Genomic DNA, 19,824 nt, shown 5'->3' on the forward strand with positions numbered 1-19,824 from the left:
GTTGTAAATAAGAAGAAAACGTACAAGAGAAGGAAGAAACGGTGGTAACTAATGTATAAGTTTTATAGTTACTACGTGATGATGGGAGGGAAAGTATTTGTGTATTTGATGATAAATGGACTCAGCATCCTAATCATAATATTGCTGAAGAATGCTAAACTATAAAGAAAAATGTCATCGGCCAGCAAACATGCAGCTCATTACTTAATAATAGTTAGAATAATCATAATGTTGCTACTGTTGTTTTCATTACCAGAAAGAGATATAGTACCAATACTAGTGTGCCATGCATTAGCTTTGAGGTTAGAACAGTAGTTTTAGATTTGTGTCACCATCTGTAAAATGATCAGTACTTAGAGTGAAAAGAACCAAGCATGGTTGGGGAATGGTAACATTTATTATGCATGCAGCATCTTGGAGTATGGAGCATTTTCTTTTAATCTTCATGGTGTCCCTCTACATATGATAGTATTGCATTTACCTCACAAACATGGAAACTGAACATGAAGATGAAAGATAATAAGGAAGGCCCCTGAGGTTGCGTGGCCAAAGCTGGGATTCGATTACACAGTGGGATATCTACTACCTCACACATAAATGTACAAGGTGTTTTCCACTGTAAACTATATTGCCTACAAAAATATAGGCATATATGAAACCAATGATTCTGCCATCCATGGTGGGAGAATTTTACATGTCTATGGAATTCTTCATGTTTTCCTAAAACAAAAGTAAGGGAAGGTAGTAATAGAAGCTTTTAAAAGCATGGGATAGCAAAGATGATATGTACATAATATTAAAATCATCGCTCACTATTTGCATAACTTGATGTCATATGCTTTTGGAAGAAGCATTCCCATGCTGTGGATACTCATTCATGATATTCAAGTGCTGTCTAATTTTATAGAATGGAAACAATTCTTTGCGTAATCTGATACATAAGCTTAAAATCTTCCCTTCCACATTTCTTCTTTATAAATGCTGATTGGGGGGAATTTTCATCTTAACTACTGTTGTCCAGTGATGTTTCTCTTGTATTTTATTCAAACCAAAGTCTAAACCAAAGATTTTTAGGAGGAACATCCATCTGTTCTAGAATTATTCTGGTTACTTTTGAACCATGCTCTAATTTTTTCCACTTCTTGTATTTCCTAAATATTTTCTGTCCACATTCAGTATTTCCTTAAGCAAAGCGATGTCCCACACTTTAGGGCTGGAACTGATGAATTTCTAAATACTTTCACATGAAATGTGGTCCATAATGTATTGTCATAATAGTCGTAGACTAGGAGATGAAAGCATGACCAATGTAGAGTAGCTATGAGGGTGGGGAAAAAGTAAAATATCAAAGTACACTCAGAAAAGTGACCAGCAATTGCAGTGAGCAGCTAGCTGCCCCAAAGTTCCAGAGTTTGAGACAATTTAAATAGCAAGGTATTCTTGCATTTCTTTCCAATTTAGTCAATCTTGGCACACATTATTCCATTAATACTTAACTCCACACTTTAAATGGAGAAAGTGTTAGAGAGACTTGAGACATAACTAAAATTTCTGAAAGAAGTCGTCTGTACATGATCCAACTCATGACTTTCAGGCCATTTACTTCCTAAATTACAGGACGGAGGGGCCATTGAGATGTCCCAGTAGGGAAAGGTGCCTGCTGCCAAATCTGATTATCTGAGTTCGAGCCTCAAATCCCACATGATAGTAGGAGAGAACTGATACCCACGAGTGTTCCCCTGACCTCTGCCCACTCCTTGTGCCAAACATGTATGTATATGGACACACAAAAATAAATAAATAAATAAATAAATAAATAAATAAATAAATAAAATTTTAAATGTGGAAATAGATTTGAAATGAAAAGCAGCCACAACAGTGGAAGAAATTGGCTCTTCAGTTTTGTGTGAAGAGCTGAACACACACACATACACACACACACACACACACACACACACACACACAATTACTTATAAATGGTCCTGTGGTGGTTTGAAAGTAAATGGCCCCCATGACTCATATATTTGAATGTTACATTTCTAGTTAGTAGAACTGTTTGAGCAGGATTAGGAGATATAGCTTTGTTGGAAGAGGAATGTCACACGGGGTGGACTTAGAAGTTTCAAAAGCCCATGCCAGGCAGAGTGTCTTCCCCTGCATGCAACTTGCAGATCAGATGGAAGCCCTCACCTAATTCTCTAGCGTCATGTGTGTCCTCTGCAGCCATGTTCTTCACAATGGCTAATCCTCTCACTGCAAGCAAGTCCAAAATCAAATACTCTTTTGTAAGTTGCCTTGGTGATGGTGTCTCCTCTCGGCAACAGAGCAGTGACTAAGACAGGTCCACAGGAGACACATAAGTAACCCCTCCTTTCCTGACTTGTGCTTTTGCTATATATCCTAGACTGACCTCAAACTCAAAGTAGTCCTCCTGCCTCATCCTCTTGAGTGTTGAAATTACAGGCATGAGGCACCAGACCCAATACACAGAAAAATACTCTTGATTTAATAATCTGTTTTCAAACAAACGAAAAGCAAAAGGAATGGAAACACCTCTGTTGACAGAGATTTCTGTCCTACATGGTCTCGCAGTCATTCAGTCCTAAAGAAATACACAAAGGCTTACATTAATTATAAACTGGTTGACTGATTAGCTCAGGCTTTCTTATTAAATAATTCTTACATCTTATATTAACCTGTAATTCTTGTCTGTGTTAGCGACGTGACTTGGTACCTTTTATCAGTGAGGCTTTCTCATCTTGCTTCTGCTGCAGCTGGGTGACGACTGCAGACTGAGCCTTTCCTTTTCTCAAAATTCTCCTGTTCTGGTCACCCTGCCTATATTCCTGCCTGGCCACTAGCCAATCAGCATTTTATTAAACCAGTAAAATTGACAAATATTTACAGAGTACAAGACCATTGTCCCACAGCACACCTCTAAGTAAGTAGTTTTGGTTGTTAGTATAGCTTTAGTTTTGCTCAGACAAGCCCTCCAGCCCTTATACTTTTATATATGTGCACAATATAACCTTTCAGCTGTCATTTGTAGATATTTTAGCATTAAATGAACATCTAATGTATTCCTGTGACCTGAGAGCCCCAGCTGTCTGCTAGTGCATATTTACTACTGTTTGAAGTTTTTTTTTTAATTTATACACATCTGCAACAGTATTGCGTTCTAACCAGAAAATGCAACCTTAAACTTTTATCCCACAACCTTTTGGAATAGAATTTTGTCCTGCAAATATGAAAGAATTGCTAGAGGAGATTTGGAAAAAGTAAATCTGGGTGGAACCTCTCCTTTAACTCCTGAAATACCTAGACTAACTATAATAATGCTTCCATAAAGGATTGAGGTGGAAACTCACTGAGAGGTTTATGAAAAACATGGTTTTAGAAAGTTTGCCCCAGGGCTGCAGCATCTGCTATCAGAAGTATGTTGCTTGTAGCAATTAATTTTTGATAGAAGAGAGAATCAAGGGGGAAATCCTGAAAGTTTCAAAGGGAAACTCCCAAGAACTAGTTTTAATTTAACTTGAAATATATCTTTGAGATTGATGAACTCATTGGTAATGCTGCAGCTTTTGAAATTTATTCGGAAGGGGCTTAAAATGGAAATGTTGGCACACCATGAGCTTCAGAGGAACAAGTGGTGATGCTGCTCAATGCTTTCTGTCTCTCTGCACACACAAGTGTGTGCACACACAGAGACATGCATACACACACACACGTACATACTCAAACATCCACATGTACTCACACATGCAAAATCGCACACACAAGTGAATCTGAAGGAGAAATTAACATAAAATGTCTGCGTAGCTAATGGGACGATCTGTTTTACATATCTGTCTTTCTCACATTGTGTTTGATGTCAGCATTTAAATTGTTTAATTGTCTCAAATCTGACCTTGAAACTGATTAAGGGGCCAGTGAGATGTCTAAGTGTATAAAGATGCTTTGTCCTTTAATCTCTCTCTTGCTAGGTCCCTAACCAGGAGAATCCACAAAATGAAATTAGTCTGCCAACTATTTAAATGCTGTTTAGACTCAACACCTTTGAGAATAAAGGTTCTAACAAAGGGAAAAATCCCAGCCTAAAACACTTGGGATGAAAAGCATGGAAGAAGTGATCTATAAATTTTGAGTAATAAAAGATTGGCAATCCAGATTGGATTAAAATTTAAAAATCTTCTTTACTGTTAGAGCTAAGAATTTCATCTGTTTCCTTCATGAAAAAGGCTTGTGAGGTCCTATTGTTTGTAATCTGTCACAGATAAATAGGTTTTATATGACAAAGGCATGTAACTTTCTTTCCAAAGAGAACATCAAGCTATTCTCATGAACCCTCTGGTCACCTCCTCAAAGGCTCCAGCTAAAAATGCTGTCTGCTCTTGGCCCAGGCCTCCACCTGACTCCGACAGCCAGAATCCCTTGTGAAGTCTGCTCTTAGAGCCAAGGTATGTCATGTCCTAAACCTAATAAGAAATTTTAACTCTAGGACTCACCCTTTAAACTGAATGAGGATAAGTGTGTGTGTGTGTGTGTGTGTGTGTGTGTGTGTGTGTGTGTGTGCTTTCACATATGTTTAATCACTCTTTGGACAACAAGGTTATTTGTAGTGGTAGAAAATAGTCCTTCAAGCATTTTTATTTTTTCCTCTTTTTTTTTTTTTTTGAGACAGACTCTCACTATGTAGCCCTGGATGGTCAAGAACTCACTATATAGACTAGGGCCACCTCAAATTCACAGAGATCCACCTGTCTCCATTTTCCATGTGCCACCACACCTAACCCTTCAAGCTGCTCTGTTCTAATAGTTAGGAAAGAAAATCAAGCTAAATGCCAATGACTGAGAGATGCTCAGTGATCTTTCTGCATTGTTTCCACTGCCGTCCTATCATCCCTTCACCTCTGGCCTACACTGCCACCTCTGCCCAGATCACCCTGATGGCTTCTGTCTGTCTGCCAGGGGTACTTCCATCCTTGGAGCTATGGATTTTTCAGTAATGTCTTGTTCCGTTGGCTCTTAATGGATCCATGTCACTGAGATTCAATCTTTTTTTCTATCATCTATGCATTAGGCTTTCTTGCTACATTCCATCCCTATTATATTATAACTTTCACAACAGCACGAAGAATGTCATATATTCATAAGTCCGAATCTTACAATGCTGTCCCGGTACATTGTGGGCAGATCACCATCCCTTCTCTTATTTATTACACATTTAAAACATAAGATTTCAATTAAGCCTTAGCTATTCGTCCTAGGTCTACATGGACAAGGGTCCTTACTCCTAAAGAGGTTTGAGAGGCAAGCAGTTAACTATTACGATGACAACCAAACCAGGAGGTACTTAACACATTGATATATGACATTTATTTATATAGCGTTGGTTTAAAAAGTGAACATTACTGCAAGAGTGGTGATTCAGGCCTATCACCCTAGTATAGGACACTGATGCAGGAGACTACAAAGTGAAGTATTGTCTCAATAAAAACAAAAAAGAGGAGGAGGAACTGGAGGAAGAAGAAGAGGAAATTGTTCTTGGGTCTTACCTCGAATGTAATAAGAACAGCTAGATGTAAGAATCAGTAAGTGCTGACTTAAACACAAAAGTTTGAGGACCACTGCATGACGTATATGGACGCCAGAACTTCATGGATCTGGGCTAAGGTTCCCTTTATACCATTTGTTTGTTGTAATAGTAAATGCTATGTGACTTGAAAAGTAAATTAACCTTAAGAGGCTCTAAGGAGCCCCATAATATTGTATGAGTATAGGATCTCTTCATTTGGTGATTGAGAGACTTGCACAAACTAGACATGGGGTATAGAACTGTGCCCATCACACAGAAGTGCTTGGTAATACTAACTCTCTCTTGATTTCCTATCTGCTTTCTACATTTCTGTGTGGCTGCTTCAGCCGGGGACTTTGAGGAAGTGACTAGAGGAATCGAAACGCACAACTTAGTCTTCTTTCTGGGAAGAAAACGATGTATAACTTGTCACATAAAACCTGTTTATATTCAACAGATTACAAATGACAGGACCTCACAAGTGCTCCTTTCATTCTGTTAAACTCAAATTACCATTAGCAGGCTCATCGCTTAAAACCAAGCACTTCATTTGCCCTTTTGATTTCCCCTGTGATTTCCTGAATTCGTGATTATCCCACCATCATAATAATTTTGAATACTATTGGATGAAATATGCCTATGCTAAAATAGTCATATTGTTTGAAAGCAAAGCCTCTTGTAGGATCTTGTCACATTTTGATGTAGTTTATGCTGGAATTTTACTTTATCAAAATAGGCTATCCCTTATTTTATTTATTCTGGAGCCATGTAGTTTCCTGGTGGTATTCAGGGTCTTGCTGCTATCCTGTTAGCTTCAGAGGCTGGCCTGCTATACATTCATTTGCTCTTCTTCCATGGAAAAATCCATTATTCTCATAACACTGCCACTGTGGTTGCAAGACTCGTACTCTAAAATTTTGGAAGCTTCTTCCATTCTTATACCTCAAATATCTTACCCTGAATCTGACTTCCAGTTTAGACAAAACGTGTTTTTATTTCTTCTGAATTTGTAAGAAAAGGCAAAATAGAGATATTTGGGGACAATTTTCTAATTGTGCATGGTAAGGTGAGAGGACTTTAGCTGATGATACGAAGAAAGCTGTCATGGGTTTGAGCCGGTCCCAGGCAGGTATTTCTCTCTCCACAGCCCATTTTTATGGGATGTGGATGGTGCTGTGATACCACTGGCTTCTGTAAGTCAGTTTCTCTATTAAAGCTGGTAGCATAGGAAAAAAAATCAAGCTTATGATGAAAGAACTAAAAATATAACGAAACTGGGGAGAATCAATACATTTTGTTTGACCCCATAGTTTCAAAGGGCAACGATTATTAAATTATTTTTTAATGAAAGATTATAGGACTAGAGATATGACTCACTGGTTAAGAGCACTTCCTGCCCTTCCAGAGGACTGAAATTCGGTTCCCAGTACCCCTGTCCAGTGACTCACAACCACCTGCACCTCAGCTCCAGGGAACTAAACGCCCTCTCTGCTCTCCTTGAATGCCTGCACTCAGACACAAGGCGCCTGTGTACACACGGGGGGAGGGATTTTAAAACCCCTTCAGAGTTCAAATATTTATTTTATACTCTCATACATTTGAATTAAAAATCCGTTTCCATACAACCTTGGTCCACTCAATTCTGTTACCTCCTGAAGATTCTGGATAAGTAGACACCTGCCAGTTGTTATGTAACTATTCCTTGGGATTGGGAGTCTGCTATAGGTCCTTCCAGCCATTCCAACTCTCTCTCTCTCTCTTTTTTTTTTGGATGAGGAATAATGTTTCTGTTTTGGCTGTGTTTTGACTGTACAGCACTGTAAAAGTTAGTGTTCAGCTAGTAAGAGACTCTGTGGGATGCCGAATGTGAGCACCCCTACCTCTGGATGCACACATGGACTCCTGTCATTTCTTAGTTCCAGACATAAATTCTGCCCTCAAGAATGCTGTTCCAGTAGAGGGCTCTAGTTGGCTTTCACATATTATGGAGTAGAAACCACTGGGAGGTTTTTGTTTTTGTTTGAGATAAATTTTCAACGTGACATTTCAAATACAGTCCCCCTATTCCCAGTGTACTTATTTAAGCTTGGATATGGCTAACAATTCTTCTGTCTGTCTGTCCTGAAGCCTAGCTATTTTATGGAGCTACTTTTCCTTAGCAACATAAACCTATTAAAAATGTTATCTTTTGGCATGCATTTGCTTGTGTGTATCATATGTGCATGTGCCTTGTGTGCCCGTGAACATGCAGGTGCATATGTGTCATATGTGTACGGAAGTCTGAGGTGAACATCTGTGTCTCCCACTCTCAGTCCCCACCTTGCCGTGTGAGATGGTTTCTCACTGAGCTTGCTGTTCACCTGCTAGTGAGCCTGAGTGGCCAGTGAACTCTGATCCTCTGCCTCTACCCCACCCTCACTGATAGCATTGCTGACAGCCTATCGCTGTCCCATGAACACCTGCTTGATACGGAGATACATGAATGTAAATTATTTTGAGGGGTGGGGTCTTCTTTAAAGGACCTCACCTCTAAAGGAAATACACTGCTTGTACTTTCAGACAGATAGTTTCAGCTCTGTTTACAAGTCCAGTCTTTTTCCTACAGTGGGTGAAAATATCACCTCCATCATTCACTGAATCTGCATCTTCATAGTGATCGAGGCAGAATACTGTGTGTGAATTTTACCACCTTTTGTCCTAAAACTTTTAAAGTGATCGTCATTTGCTATTACACCAGTGACTGAGTGTTCCCTTTAGTCTGCATCAGAACTTATTTTCTCTTTATTTTTATTATACACATTCTAGTGCATATGATGTAGTTTTTTCTTTAACATTAGTATTTTTCTTTTGAAAAAAAATTATTGAGTAAATGTCTCTGTCACTTTTAGTAACTTGTACATTTTTATTGGCGAAATGCTTGCATATTTCTGCTAACTTGTGATGTTATTTATTTTGTTAAAGAGATAAAAATGCTCTTTTATTATAAAAAAAACTTTTGTGAAAGAGTAAGTGGGGGAGGAATGGGAAAGAAAGGAAAGGGGGAAATATTGAAACCTGCACGGCACCCAAAGCCAGTCTGAACTGATTGGAATACTAGTAGTATTACAATCTTAGATGACTTAACTTCTTCCTGACTTAATTTCCTTCTTTATATTATGGAGATAAAAGACAATGCCTATTTGATAGGATTTACTAAGAGGACAAGTGGAATGCACATCCACCTAGGACAGTGCTGATGCTCTTCCACTCTGTGCTTTGGGCTATGTCTCCTGGATTTGGCATCTAACTTTATATACTCCACTGTGATCTGCATTTTCATAGTCTATTCTGTGGAAATAAAGTCTACTATTAATGTACTGACGTGAGCATGCACTTCGTCGAAAGGGAAGCTCCCCCGGGGATGTGAGGGGAAGGCAGAGAAAGAGTCTACAAGAGTACAAGTATTTTTCTGCTTTTCTGTCACTGTGACATCATTTCCACATGGAAAGTTAGAGATTGAAGGAGACGAAGATGGAACAAAGTCCAGTCCTGGAGAAAATTATATAGTTTGAAAAAAGTGTCAATGATTTCAATTGATCAGTTTTAACCTTCACACCTCCTTCGAGGTGGACTCCTGTTCAGCAAGTGGAAAGACCCTCAGCTGAGGTCGCAAAGACTAGAATAGAAAACGGTTGAGAAATGCTGTTGTCCCACACGGCAGTCCTTCACCCAACAGGCATGCCACATGCGTGTAGGTGTTGAAAGCGTGGCAGCCAGCCAAAGGACAGGATACCAGTGCCCGCCAAATTTGCAGACAGCAATTAGAAAAACAATATGAGAATATTTAGTGCTTTAATTGCTGGCAGATTCATAAGGTGGACTTTTCAGCACGAAAGGATTCTAGAAAGAGAGGAGCTTGCGTTTGAAATTGTCACAGACGTTGGAGGTGTACAGTGAGGGACAGCATGCCCTTGCATGACTGCACGGTGCGGATCGAGACTTGTAACTGCGTCAAGGTCAGGGCCTAGGTGGAAAGGTGAATTACAGGAGAGAAAGTCAATAGAAATAGTAAGGGGGTTGGACAGGAAACGGAGTAAAGAGACAGAAGTCGGTCCATTTAAGTAGGCTACTGAGACCACAAGCTAGTTAGAAAGAAAGCAAGCGGACACGAGAGAGGAATGAAAGACTAGCGGAGTTCAGGAGGATCCCAGGTGTGGGGGAAGAGAATAAAGAAAACATCTGGGGATAGAGTCATGCAAGAAACTGACATAAAATGCTAACCAGACTCATACAGGAACAGAGAGGAAGGAATGACCCTAAGTCACCTACAATTAGGAAGTGCGTGCGTCTTGGAGGTGGCCAGGAGGTGACTTGAGTGCCCAGGGTGCAGCTGGCCCAGCTGACCCTGTTAGGTTGGCGACCAGGAAAGCCGGGCTGCGCTGGGGTGGGGGAAGGTTGCGGGGCAGAGGGGGAGGTGTGCTCCGTGTTTAGTGATGTCATTGCAAGTCAGTGCGCGGTGAAATTTAACACCAGCCGGATTTACTAGGCTCCTCTTCTTCCAGGCAAAGCAGCCGGCAGTCAACTCCGAGCGCGCCGGCAGTGGCCACCAGCCCCCTCGCACCAACTTGATTTCCCAAGTGGGTGTGTGTGCTTGTTTGACAAATGTTTGGGCGCAGGCTGCTCCCGGGGACTTCCTCCCCTACTCCTTCATCTACTTCTTCCCACCCCCACCCTCTACCCCGCCTTTCTCCTCCCAGGCCCAAAGCAGAGCTCTCCACTGGAGTCACTGAGTCTCCTTTGAACCGCAAGTGAACTCCAGGGCTGCGCTCCCAACCCAGCTTCGCTGTTGCTGCTGCCCCCCGCTGCTGCAGGGTGAAGTCTTGCTCACCTCTGTCCCTCCCAGGGGAGCACGACCCTGGCTACAGCTAGGCACGGAGCATCCTAGCCCTCTTTCCTGCCCGGTGCTGCTTCCTACCCCTACACCGCTTCACCCTCCTACCCCACCCCACCCCCTATTTTGCGGGTTGGAACACGGTTCTCATGTGACTTTCCCCCCCTTTTCATGGACAGTACCTGCATCTTTAGCAGTTCGGAGCTGGCTTCTGTTTTCCGTTAGTGCTTTGCTGCAGGGACAAATGCATACAAATGCATTTAGGAGCCTACAGGACAAGGCATGGAAAGGTCTCCCCCGCCACAAAAACGTAAGTAGCCCACCCGCCGCCGGAGGGGGGGGGAAGGATGGGGCTTTGGAACAACCCCCTCTCTCCACCCCCTATATCCTCCACGGAGTTGGAAATCTCTGGTCCTGCTCCTTGGTACTTTTTGGCGTTGGGAGCAGCGTGGCATTCTCCTCTTGACTTCTCAACTTGTAAAATACCGTGTTTGAAAGGAAGCAAGCTTCTGCCAGGGAGTCTCAGTTTATGCTAAAGCGATCCTGTGGCCAGGGAGGAAAAGCTTGCTGGCCTATATCCCAACATCCCCTCGGCCACTGCCCCAGGCAGTTCCAGAGCTGCTCTGACACCCGCCTGGGCTCCAACTCCAACTACTCTTGCACCCTCCTCCCCTTCTCCTGTTTCAGCCCTGGCTGAAGTCCTACTTCCAGCTGTCTCGGGGAGCCCAGCCTGGGCGACTTCTAGGACTCTAGCAATCCTCTGGATTCTGTGAGCACAGGATTGGGACTAGGCTGCCAGGTGTGAGAAAGGATGACTACGGAGCCTAGAAAGCAGCTCCGCTCAGGGTCAGCGACTGTCACCTCTTGTTTTTCTTCTTCTTTCTTTTTTTTCTTTTCTTTTTTTCCAGAAGGCAAACAAACATAACTCTCGCATCTGGAGTTGGGACTGAGCCCTGACATGTGGTCTGTCCGTGGGAAAGTGGTGCTTGCAGCCAGGATAGGATTGGGGAGAGGAGAGAGGGTCTACCTTTCCTCATAGAACTTGGGCTGAGCCACCTTCTCATCTCTGCATCTATCCCTCCACTGGGGAAAAGCTTGAGGATGATGACTCTTGGTCTTGGCTGCCCGTCTGGATGCCCCTGTTTCACAAGTTTGCATCTGGCGCCCTGAGATACAGCAAGGAAGGCTGCCCAGTTGTAGGTGGTGGGGAGGGCAGAGCTCAAGCTGCCTAGTCAGCTGAGCGCTGGTGGAGGCGGAGTGGAGAAAGCCTGCCTTGTGGTAGTGTGCGTGCACACATACTGCCTAGTCCCCTGGAGCATCTCCAGTGTGCTCTCTGCTCTGACTTCTGCAAGCTTCCGTGCTGCAGAGCAATGTGCACTTCTAGCCACACCCCCTTTTCTGGGAGACACAATAAAGCCTACACACACACACACACACACACACACACAGAGAGAGAGAGAGAGAGAGAGAGAGAGAGAGAGAGAGAGAGAGAGAGAGAGAGAGAGAGAGAGAGAGAGAAGAGGACACAATCGTGACTGTGTGCCTCCCAGTGCTGGGAGCCCAGTAGTCCCCAGATGCTAGAAGCTCTTCCTGTGGCCGTCCCAGAGCTGCTTGCTCAGATCCAGACCTTTGATCTGGCTTTTCTTGATAAGCATCCCACTCAATGATAGCTCTTCCAAGAGAGCCAGGCAGAGTGGGGCTTGGATGTATCAGACTTACACAATTGAATGCATCTTTTGGATTGTGTTGTGGGGCATGATCTCTTGCAGCTCCAGCTTTTTGAAATGCTCAGACTTCAGGGTCCTCTCTTACCATCTCCCACCTGCAAGGCTTCACCTGAGTCACTGCACCCAGCCCAAGTAACTAATACTTCATGGGGTCAGGGACAACAGGGATCTATCTCCCCCTGGCCCCTGTCTTGCATGCTTTACAAAATCCTTCTAGAGGGTTCCAGGACTGACCCTGCATACATTCTTGGGGAGTCTGGAGTTTGTATTGGGTCCAGATGATGGGGGTGGGAAGAGAAACTAAATAAGATTACACACGCATTGGTGAAGCTTCTGAAGAAAATGACACCTGGTAGGTTGGGTAGGCAGGGGCAGTAACACTTATGGAGGGGTGCTGGCATGCGTAGCAGTCAATCCTGGATGAAGTTGCTGGTCTTCCTTGATCTCTGAGGTGCTCTCCAGGTCACAGACCAGGAGCCTAGCCTACCCCTGATCTCATGATGCCAGACTTGTTCCCTTACAGGAGTCAGTGGGGATGGGCTGTGCACAGTGAAGGGTGACTCATCACTAACCAGGTTGGAGGCCCTCACGGCTCCAACTGCACACAGGCAAAGTGATGGAGCAAAGTAGTTAGGACTGCATAGAGAACTTGTTTCTTTAAAAAAGTCAAAAAATTTAGAGTTCTTTAATTTGAAAACATGTCACCAGCATGTTGGTAAAGGGAAAGGGGCTTTAGAAAAAAACAACTTTGATTAGCTGATGATCATTATGTCAGGCCCCTGGATTAAACTTTAGAGACATCCAGTGAGATGCCTGAGGTTTCCACTTTCTGCCATCTTCTCGTGGTGATGTCCGGGAAGTTCCAGTTAGTCACCCAAAAATATTTATGGTTTTAAAATTGGATCCACACAGACATTTTCTTTCCCAAGGTTGCTCTTAAAATAGATCACATTGTATGACTTTGTGGAATTAATAAAATAAACCTAAAATTTGAGAGGTTTTAGATGTATCCACTTTATATGTTGGGGCTAGGAATGTAGCTCAGTTGTTGAACAGCTTCTCTAGCAAGCATGGAGTGTCTAGCATGCATGGAGTATCTAGCATGCATGGAGTATCTAGCATGCATGGAGTGCCTAGCATGCATGGAGTGCCTAGGATGCATCAGAGTGTCTAGCATGCATGGAGTGTCTAGCATGCATTGGAGTGTCTAGCATGCACAGAGTATCTAGCATGCCTGGAACCAGGCCTTCATATTCCCCCTGCCTACTACTGTGGATGTTGTGGCACAAGTCTGTACTTCCTAGTAGTCAGGTGGTAGAGGCAGCAGAATCAAGGTTCCAGGTCACTCTTGCTACACAGTATCCAGCCCAGCTGGTATAAGAGAGAGCCTCTCTCAAAAACAACAGACATACCAATAAACAAAACTTGTTATGGTCATTCAAAGGCTTATAATGTTCCTTGTTATTGATATGAAACACTGTTTTCTAAGTTGCTTAGGTATTTGAGTGTTCAAATAAATGTTTAAAATAAATGGCTATCTTAGGGAGAGGAAGTATGGTGTGTGGAAAGTAACTTAGGGGTTGTTTAGACATTCTGTTTGGTACTCTGTGCAGTCCTCCGTGAAGTCACTGAACAGTTTTATTAAAACACATAGACAAGCAGTTCTAGATTCTTTGTGAGCTGAGTCTTGCATCTAAATCTGATATTAGACTTTATAATTCTGGGCGAGAGATGAAATAGGGACCATTTCCTTTTTATTCTACAAAAGCTTAGTTTAATCTGCCATTTGTTTACTTATGATTTATTCATTTCTTCTACAACTATGTACTGAGCGTCCACCCTGGTCCCAGGTGGTAGGAAAAGAATGCTTGAGAAAGAGACAAGTTGCTCCCCTAACAATGTGCAGGGTTCAGTAGAGAAGCAAAGGAAACAGGAATGAAAAAGGAGTGTGTTCAGGAAGGGTATCTGAAAGTCCTGAAGAGGTGGGGGTTAAGGCGGAAAGGGGGACAAGAGGTGGGAGGGACATCCAGAGGGAGTGTTAGGTGGAGGGAGAGGATGAATGAGTCTAAGCAGGAGGAAGGTTCAACTAAAGGAAACCTAGGCAGAGAACAGAGCAGAACGAAGATGGGATCTCCCATACACAGTCCATCAAAACGTTCAGGTGCAATCAATTCATGGGGCAATCAATGCACCTAAAAGGCTTGAGGGAAATAGTCTGAGCACCATTTCTGGGAAGAAGTAGCTGAACAGGAGCTACAGAGAGAAACAGGAGGATGAGAGGCCTTCGGGTCATGTCACTTTCCTAGTTGGACAGATGGAGAGTGGGAGCTCTGACTTCTGGACAGATGGAGGGTGGGAGCACCGACTTCCTTGATCTTGGAATCAGGGTGCAGATACAAGTCGGGCACAAGTTTAGCAGGAATGAAGGGCCATCTGTTGGTCTTATTGGCTGAAGGTAGATTCATTCATTCAAAAACCTTCAACACTAGCATGGGCCAGTTTAACAACTACCTTAGTGCTACTGGCTGGGTATATTTTTCTTCCCTTTGAACCACAGGCTCTTTGGCTGCCTGACATCTTGAAGCATTGCTCCCCCTGCATTCAGGAACTGCTCAAGTGCCTGGAGTTAGTTGTGCTTGTGTGCGTCCTTTGCACTGAGCTTAGCGGACAGTCTGGAAATTTCGGTGCTGGTAAATCACTGACAGTGCCTTTCCCCTGGAATCATCCAATTTTGGTCCCATTGCTGGGATAAAAATTTCCCTCAGTTATTTTGAGAAAAATAGATTTTTTTTTGGTTATTTCTGGATCTTAGCTGTTCATAAAACACAGAATCTATAAAGCTGTCAGGACGAAGACGTTTTTGCCATAAAAACCAGGGGTGGAAGTGCTGAAGTGCCAGCTCTGTGGCTCAGGTGTCTTTCTCACGTTGCTCCACAGTCCTCTGCTGGCGTAAGAGGCCACCAACTCACCAAAACGTTTGCTCTTCACAAAACTTCACGAGTCTTTCTTGCTGTTGTAAACTTCATCTTTGTAGGAACGAATGGCGGTAGCCCGAAGACATGGATCATAAATCCGAAGGATCTCATGAGTACCCTAAAGAGAGATTGCTGGCATTCTCCCAAAAGAACCTGGGCTTTTATGACAAAGAGAAAGTTGAATAGCTCCGTAAGATGCATCTAGGGAAGACTCTCAGAAAGGAATTAGCTCCTCAGATGTCCTAACGACGACCTTTGGATGTCTGTTTTCCGACTACATGTTGGCCTTCACCTGGCTAGTCTGTTTGGTTGTGTTTTGAATGTGGCTGGTATCAAACCAAATAACTAAAGGCGAGGCTAGCAGGCAAAACCCAGACCCTTTGATCCTTTATCAGACATCCTCAGATACTGCGGGCTGTCATCTATAAAACTTTGTTAAAATTTAGTGACTATAATCTTGAGTTCTTCTAGACTTGCTCAGCAGTACTGAATGTCTGAGCATGCTGACTTCTGTAATGTGCAGAAATTAATCTTACACAATAGTCCTCAAACCTGTTTTGCCCATTAGGTCCAACCTGGTTAATATTTGAACATACAGGGCTGGGGAAGTAACATAGTCTGTGAAGCGTCTGGCTCTAACATCCACTTAAGGAAGAGCAGGGTACAATAGTGTATGACTGTCATCTTAGTGCTGGGGAGGCAGAGACAGGAGGGTCCCTGGGCTTACTGGTCTGTCACTTTAGCCAAATGGGTAACTCAACGGCAGTGAGAGACCCAGTCTCAAAAAGTAAGGTGCAGAATAACTGACTAAGACCAAAACACTGCGTTTCCATCTCTGCCTTCTACACACACACACACACACACACACACACACACACACACACACACGCGCGCGCGCAGGTGGAATTTTCCTGTTCCAAGCACCTGTTCCCAAATAACTGGCAGCCACTTCTCAAAGAACTGACTTGGAGACTTAATACAAATTATAAATGCTCAACCGATAGTTCAGGCTTGTTACTAATTAACTCTTACACTTAAATTAACTCATTTTTTTCCTTTAATCTGTGCTTTGCCACATGGCTTAGGACCTTTTCTCAGTATGGCATGCCCATCTTATTTATCTGCATCTCCTTGAGACGCTCCTGACTCTGCCCTTCTTCATCCCAGCATCCTTAGTTTGGCTTTCCTGCCTAACTTTATCCTGTTCAGCTATTGGCCAATCAGCCAATTAATAAATTAATTGATAAATTAATAAAGAAGCTGTTCTTTATTAAGCCAATCATGCAAGTGACATATGTTCACACCGTGTCAGAAGGATTATTCCACAACACACACATGCATGCCTACTGTCTATACCATGAACATACTAAACCCAGAACCTTTGTGAGAGGGGTGAGAACTAACCAAGTACTAGCAATCTAGTAAACTCTCAGGCGATTCTAGCATGAACTCAGAAAAAAACATCTACACCATGTGAACCAGCTTTTGACCATCACTTGTCCCAAAGCGGAGGACCTCACATGTCCTCCCCTCTGCAGCATCAGCTTTATCAGGAAAGTCTTTGGAGAGGACGATTCTCAGGCCACACTACAGACTCCTGAGCTAGACTAAGCTGTGTGACTTACCAGTTATAAATGTCTAACAGGTTTTTTTTGTTTTTGTTGGTTTCCCTTTAGGAAACTGCTTCTTCGTTTTATTGTACTATGTGCGGCGTGCGTTACTGTTCATGCACAGGGACAAGGTAAGGAGGATCATCTTGTTACTTCTTAAGTCGGTTTTGTGGGGAAAGGAGGCAGGAAGAGATTGGCGCTCCAGACAAGCATGGTGGTTTGTTTTCTAACACTGTGGCACTGTAACACAAGCTACAGTTTGTAGAAGGAGTTGTTTATTTGGGCTCACAGTCTGAGGATGCCGTCCATCAAGTCAGAAGAAGCTTGGTGGCAGGAGCTTGAGGGGGCTGGCTCCATCCGCGTGCGCATGCTCAGTTCTCTTTTGCCTTTTTATTCAGTCCAGAACTCCAGCCTGTGGAGTGGCGATGCCCACATAATTTAGGGTGGATTTTCCTACCTCAGTCAACTCAGTCTAGAAACTTGCTGATAGTTACAGTCAGATATTTATTTCCATGGAGATTCTAAATCCCATCTAGATGATAGTCAGGATTTACTATCAGGGACAGTTAGCCTTGGCTACTTAGCAAGTCAGTGACCAGCCTGGGCTACATGTTATCCTGTCTCAAAACAAACAAACCAACCAACAATTTCTACTTGTTTGTAGCAACCATGGCACATTCCTTCTAAGTCTTTATAACCTGAGATTTAGCATTAGACAGGAATAGAAGACGACAGCCTGTCAGGAGGACGCAAGGGTACCAAAAAATATCAGTTTGGGAGGGGGGTAAATATGACCTTTAAGAAATTACTCAGCTCTTCCGTCTGTGAAATTGCTTACATTTTTAAGAAAAGCCTCTATAAAAGGGAAGTTTTGTACAGTGGAAAGGCTTTGCTTGTGACCTCATTTCAAGTGGGAGCTCCTGGGGGTGGCAGACTGTAACTGAATAACCTTTGCCCTTCTTGCAACAACACATGCATGTAATAAATGTTCCATTTGGATTTGCATCATTCAGAAGCAAAATTTGCATATTAGTGAGCTCCCAACGTTATTTAATTTCCGTGGGGTGGTCTAGAGTATAGTGTTTTGGTTTTGTCTGCTAGCTTGCTGCACTCAGAAAACTTTGTATATCCTACTTGATTCATTTATTAAACAACATTTTAAAGTGTCTATTTCCCAATAAATATCCTACTATCCAATGACCAAAGTATAAATACAAAAATATCTCTGGCTTCCAAGTGAAAATAAAAGTGGCTTTGTCAAAGGTTCAAAAATTTTTTCAAAGAGAAAAACCCAGGAAGTGTGCTGGATTAAAGACATTAGCAGGGTGGTCCCTAGGTTGTTTGCCTCTCTCGCTTTTGTATCGCTCTATGAAACTGCCCATGTTCTGATACAATCAGCTTTTTATTGAGTTTATTACTAAATTGTAATAAATTCAAGGAGCCACTTGTGACCTGAGTCCATCAACAATATGAAAGAATGACAAGTAAAGAAATTGCAGATGAGATGCTTGTTTGCAAAAGGAAGGCAAGCAAAGGAATGATTGGTCTTCTACTTAACAGATCAAAGTGGTAAAGTCAGCAGAAGCTGCAGTGATGGCTCCGTTAAGGGTGCTTGCTGGGCTTGCGGGATCTGAGTTCTGTTCCCAGCACTCATTTTGGCCCCCCACAGCTGCCTGGAACTCTAGTTCAGGGGACTGGACCCTTTTCTGGCCTCCAAAGGCCACCCACTTGCCTGTGGCGTACACACACAGGAACAAATAAATCCTTAAAAAGGGGGAGAGATCAAAAATGATGTTTTATAGTGAGCACAGTTATGACTTGCAACCTTAATGTGGTCAGATCAATTCGACCTGGAGACACAGTGAGAATCTCAGGCATATCTCTGTATTTGTGAGCCATTTTAAAACTTAAAAACAACTATCAGAGTAATTCAAGCACATGGCTTAAAGGGAAGTTGCACTGGGAAACCAAATCTTTTGCCTTTATCTACTCTGAGATTCTCTGACACCTTTTTGATTTAATATTTGTTTTCTTAATAATATGCTTAAATATTTTATTGACTTCCTATTATTGATGATGAAGATTTAATGTTTTATATCATACTCATTTTTCCATTCTATCACCTCAGTATAAATCCATAACTCCTTGGCTATCATAATTTGCTTAATATGTCCATGTGAGTATTTTTGCCATTGGCCTGTGTGTATTTGTATTTTTATTAACAACACATCAAGATTATTCTCTGTATATTCCCACTGCTTTTATGTGCATTCTATAACATTATTACTCATTTCTTCGTATGCTGAAACAAATTTTAAAACCTCTTTGAAAATTTTTTCTCACCAAACACACCATAGTTCTTGAGCATTTTTGAAACTTAGTTTTACCTTATTTTCCTGGAGGTATACCTTCCAGAAGTGACAGTTTTGTTCAACTTTAGACTGCTTAGTTCTCTACACTACCTATGCATCTTTCATCCACATTAGATCCATTGTCTTGGATCTCCCTTCTTTTGGTCGATTTGCCTGTTGATGTGGGATTCCCCTCTATATGCTGTGAATATCATTTGTTAATAAAGGAACTGCTTTGGACCTATAGCAGGGCACAACTTAGCTTGGTGGAGAAAACTAAACTGAATGCTGGGAGAAAGAAGTGGGAGTCAGAGAGAATCAATGGAGCTGCCAGAGACAGATGCTGGGAACTTTAGCGGGTAAGCCACATCAGGTGGCAAGACACAGATTAATAGAAATGGGTTAAGTTAATATGTAAGAGTTAGCCAGTAAGAAGCTAGAGCTAATGGGCCAAGCAGTGATTTAATTAATATGGTTTCTATGTGATTATTTCAGTTCTGGGTGGCCTGTACAAACAAGGGGCCTCCTACTACACCCCGTGTGTGTGTGTGTGTGTGTGTGTGTGTGTGTGTGTGTGTGTGTGTGTTGTGCATCCTCAGCATATTAGCTGAGCAGGGGCAGCTTCTGAAGCATTGCCTTACTAAGAAGTGGTCTGTCTAACCCCCACATGGAAGGGTAGTTAGTGTTGGTGAGGAGAGAGTTTTCTTCTGTAA

General features: G+C 42.5%; 1 protein-coding gene across 1 annotated transcript in view; it reads left to right on the forward strand.

Moving 5' to 3' along the window:
- The first annotated feature begins 10,311 nt into the window (after positions 1-10,311).
- The window catches only part of Col24a1 (collagen type XXIV alpha 1 chain), a 258,382-nt gene continuing 248,869 nt past the window's right edge, over positions 10,312-19,824 (forward strand). Inside the window, exons 1-3 of the mRNA XM_038311332.1 lie at positions 10,312-10,429; positions 10,628-10,758; positions 16,827-16,891. Of these exons, the coding sequence (XP_038167260.1) occupies positions 10,703-10,758; positions 16,827-16,891 (121 nt within the window). The 5' untranslated portion in view covers positions 10,312-10,429; positions 10,628-10,702. The remainder of the gene's footprint in view (positions 10,430-10,627; positions 10,759-16,826; positions 16,892-19,824) is intronic.

Source organism: Arvicola amphibius, chromosome 14 (assembly GCF_903992535.2).
Source record: "Arvicola amphibius chromosome 14, mArvAmp1.2, whole genome shotgun sequence".
NCBI classification, from domain to species: Eukaryota; Metazoa; Chordata; class Mammalia; order Rodentia; family Cricetidae; genus Arvicola; species Arvicola amphibius.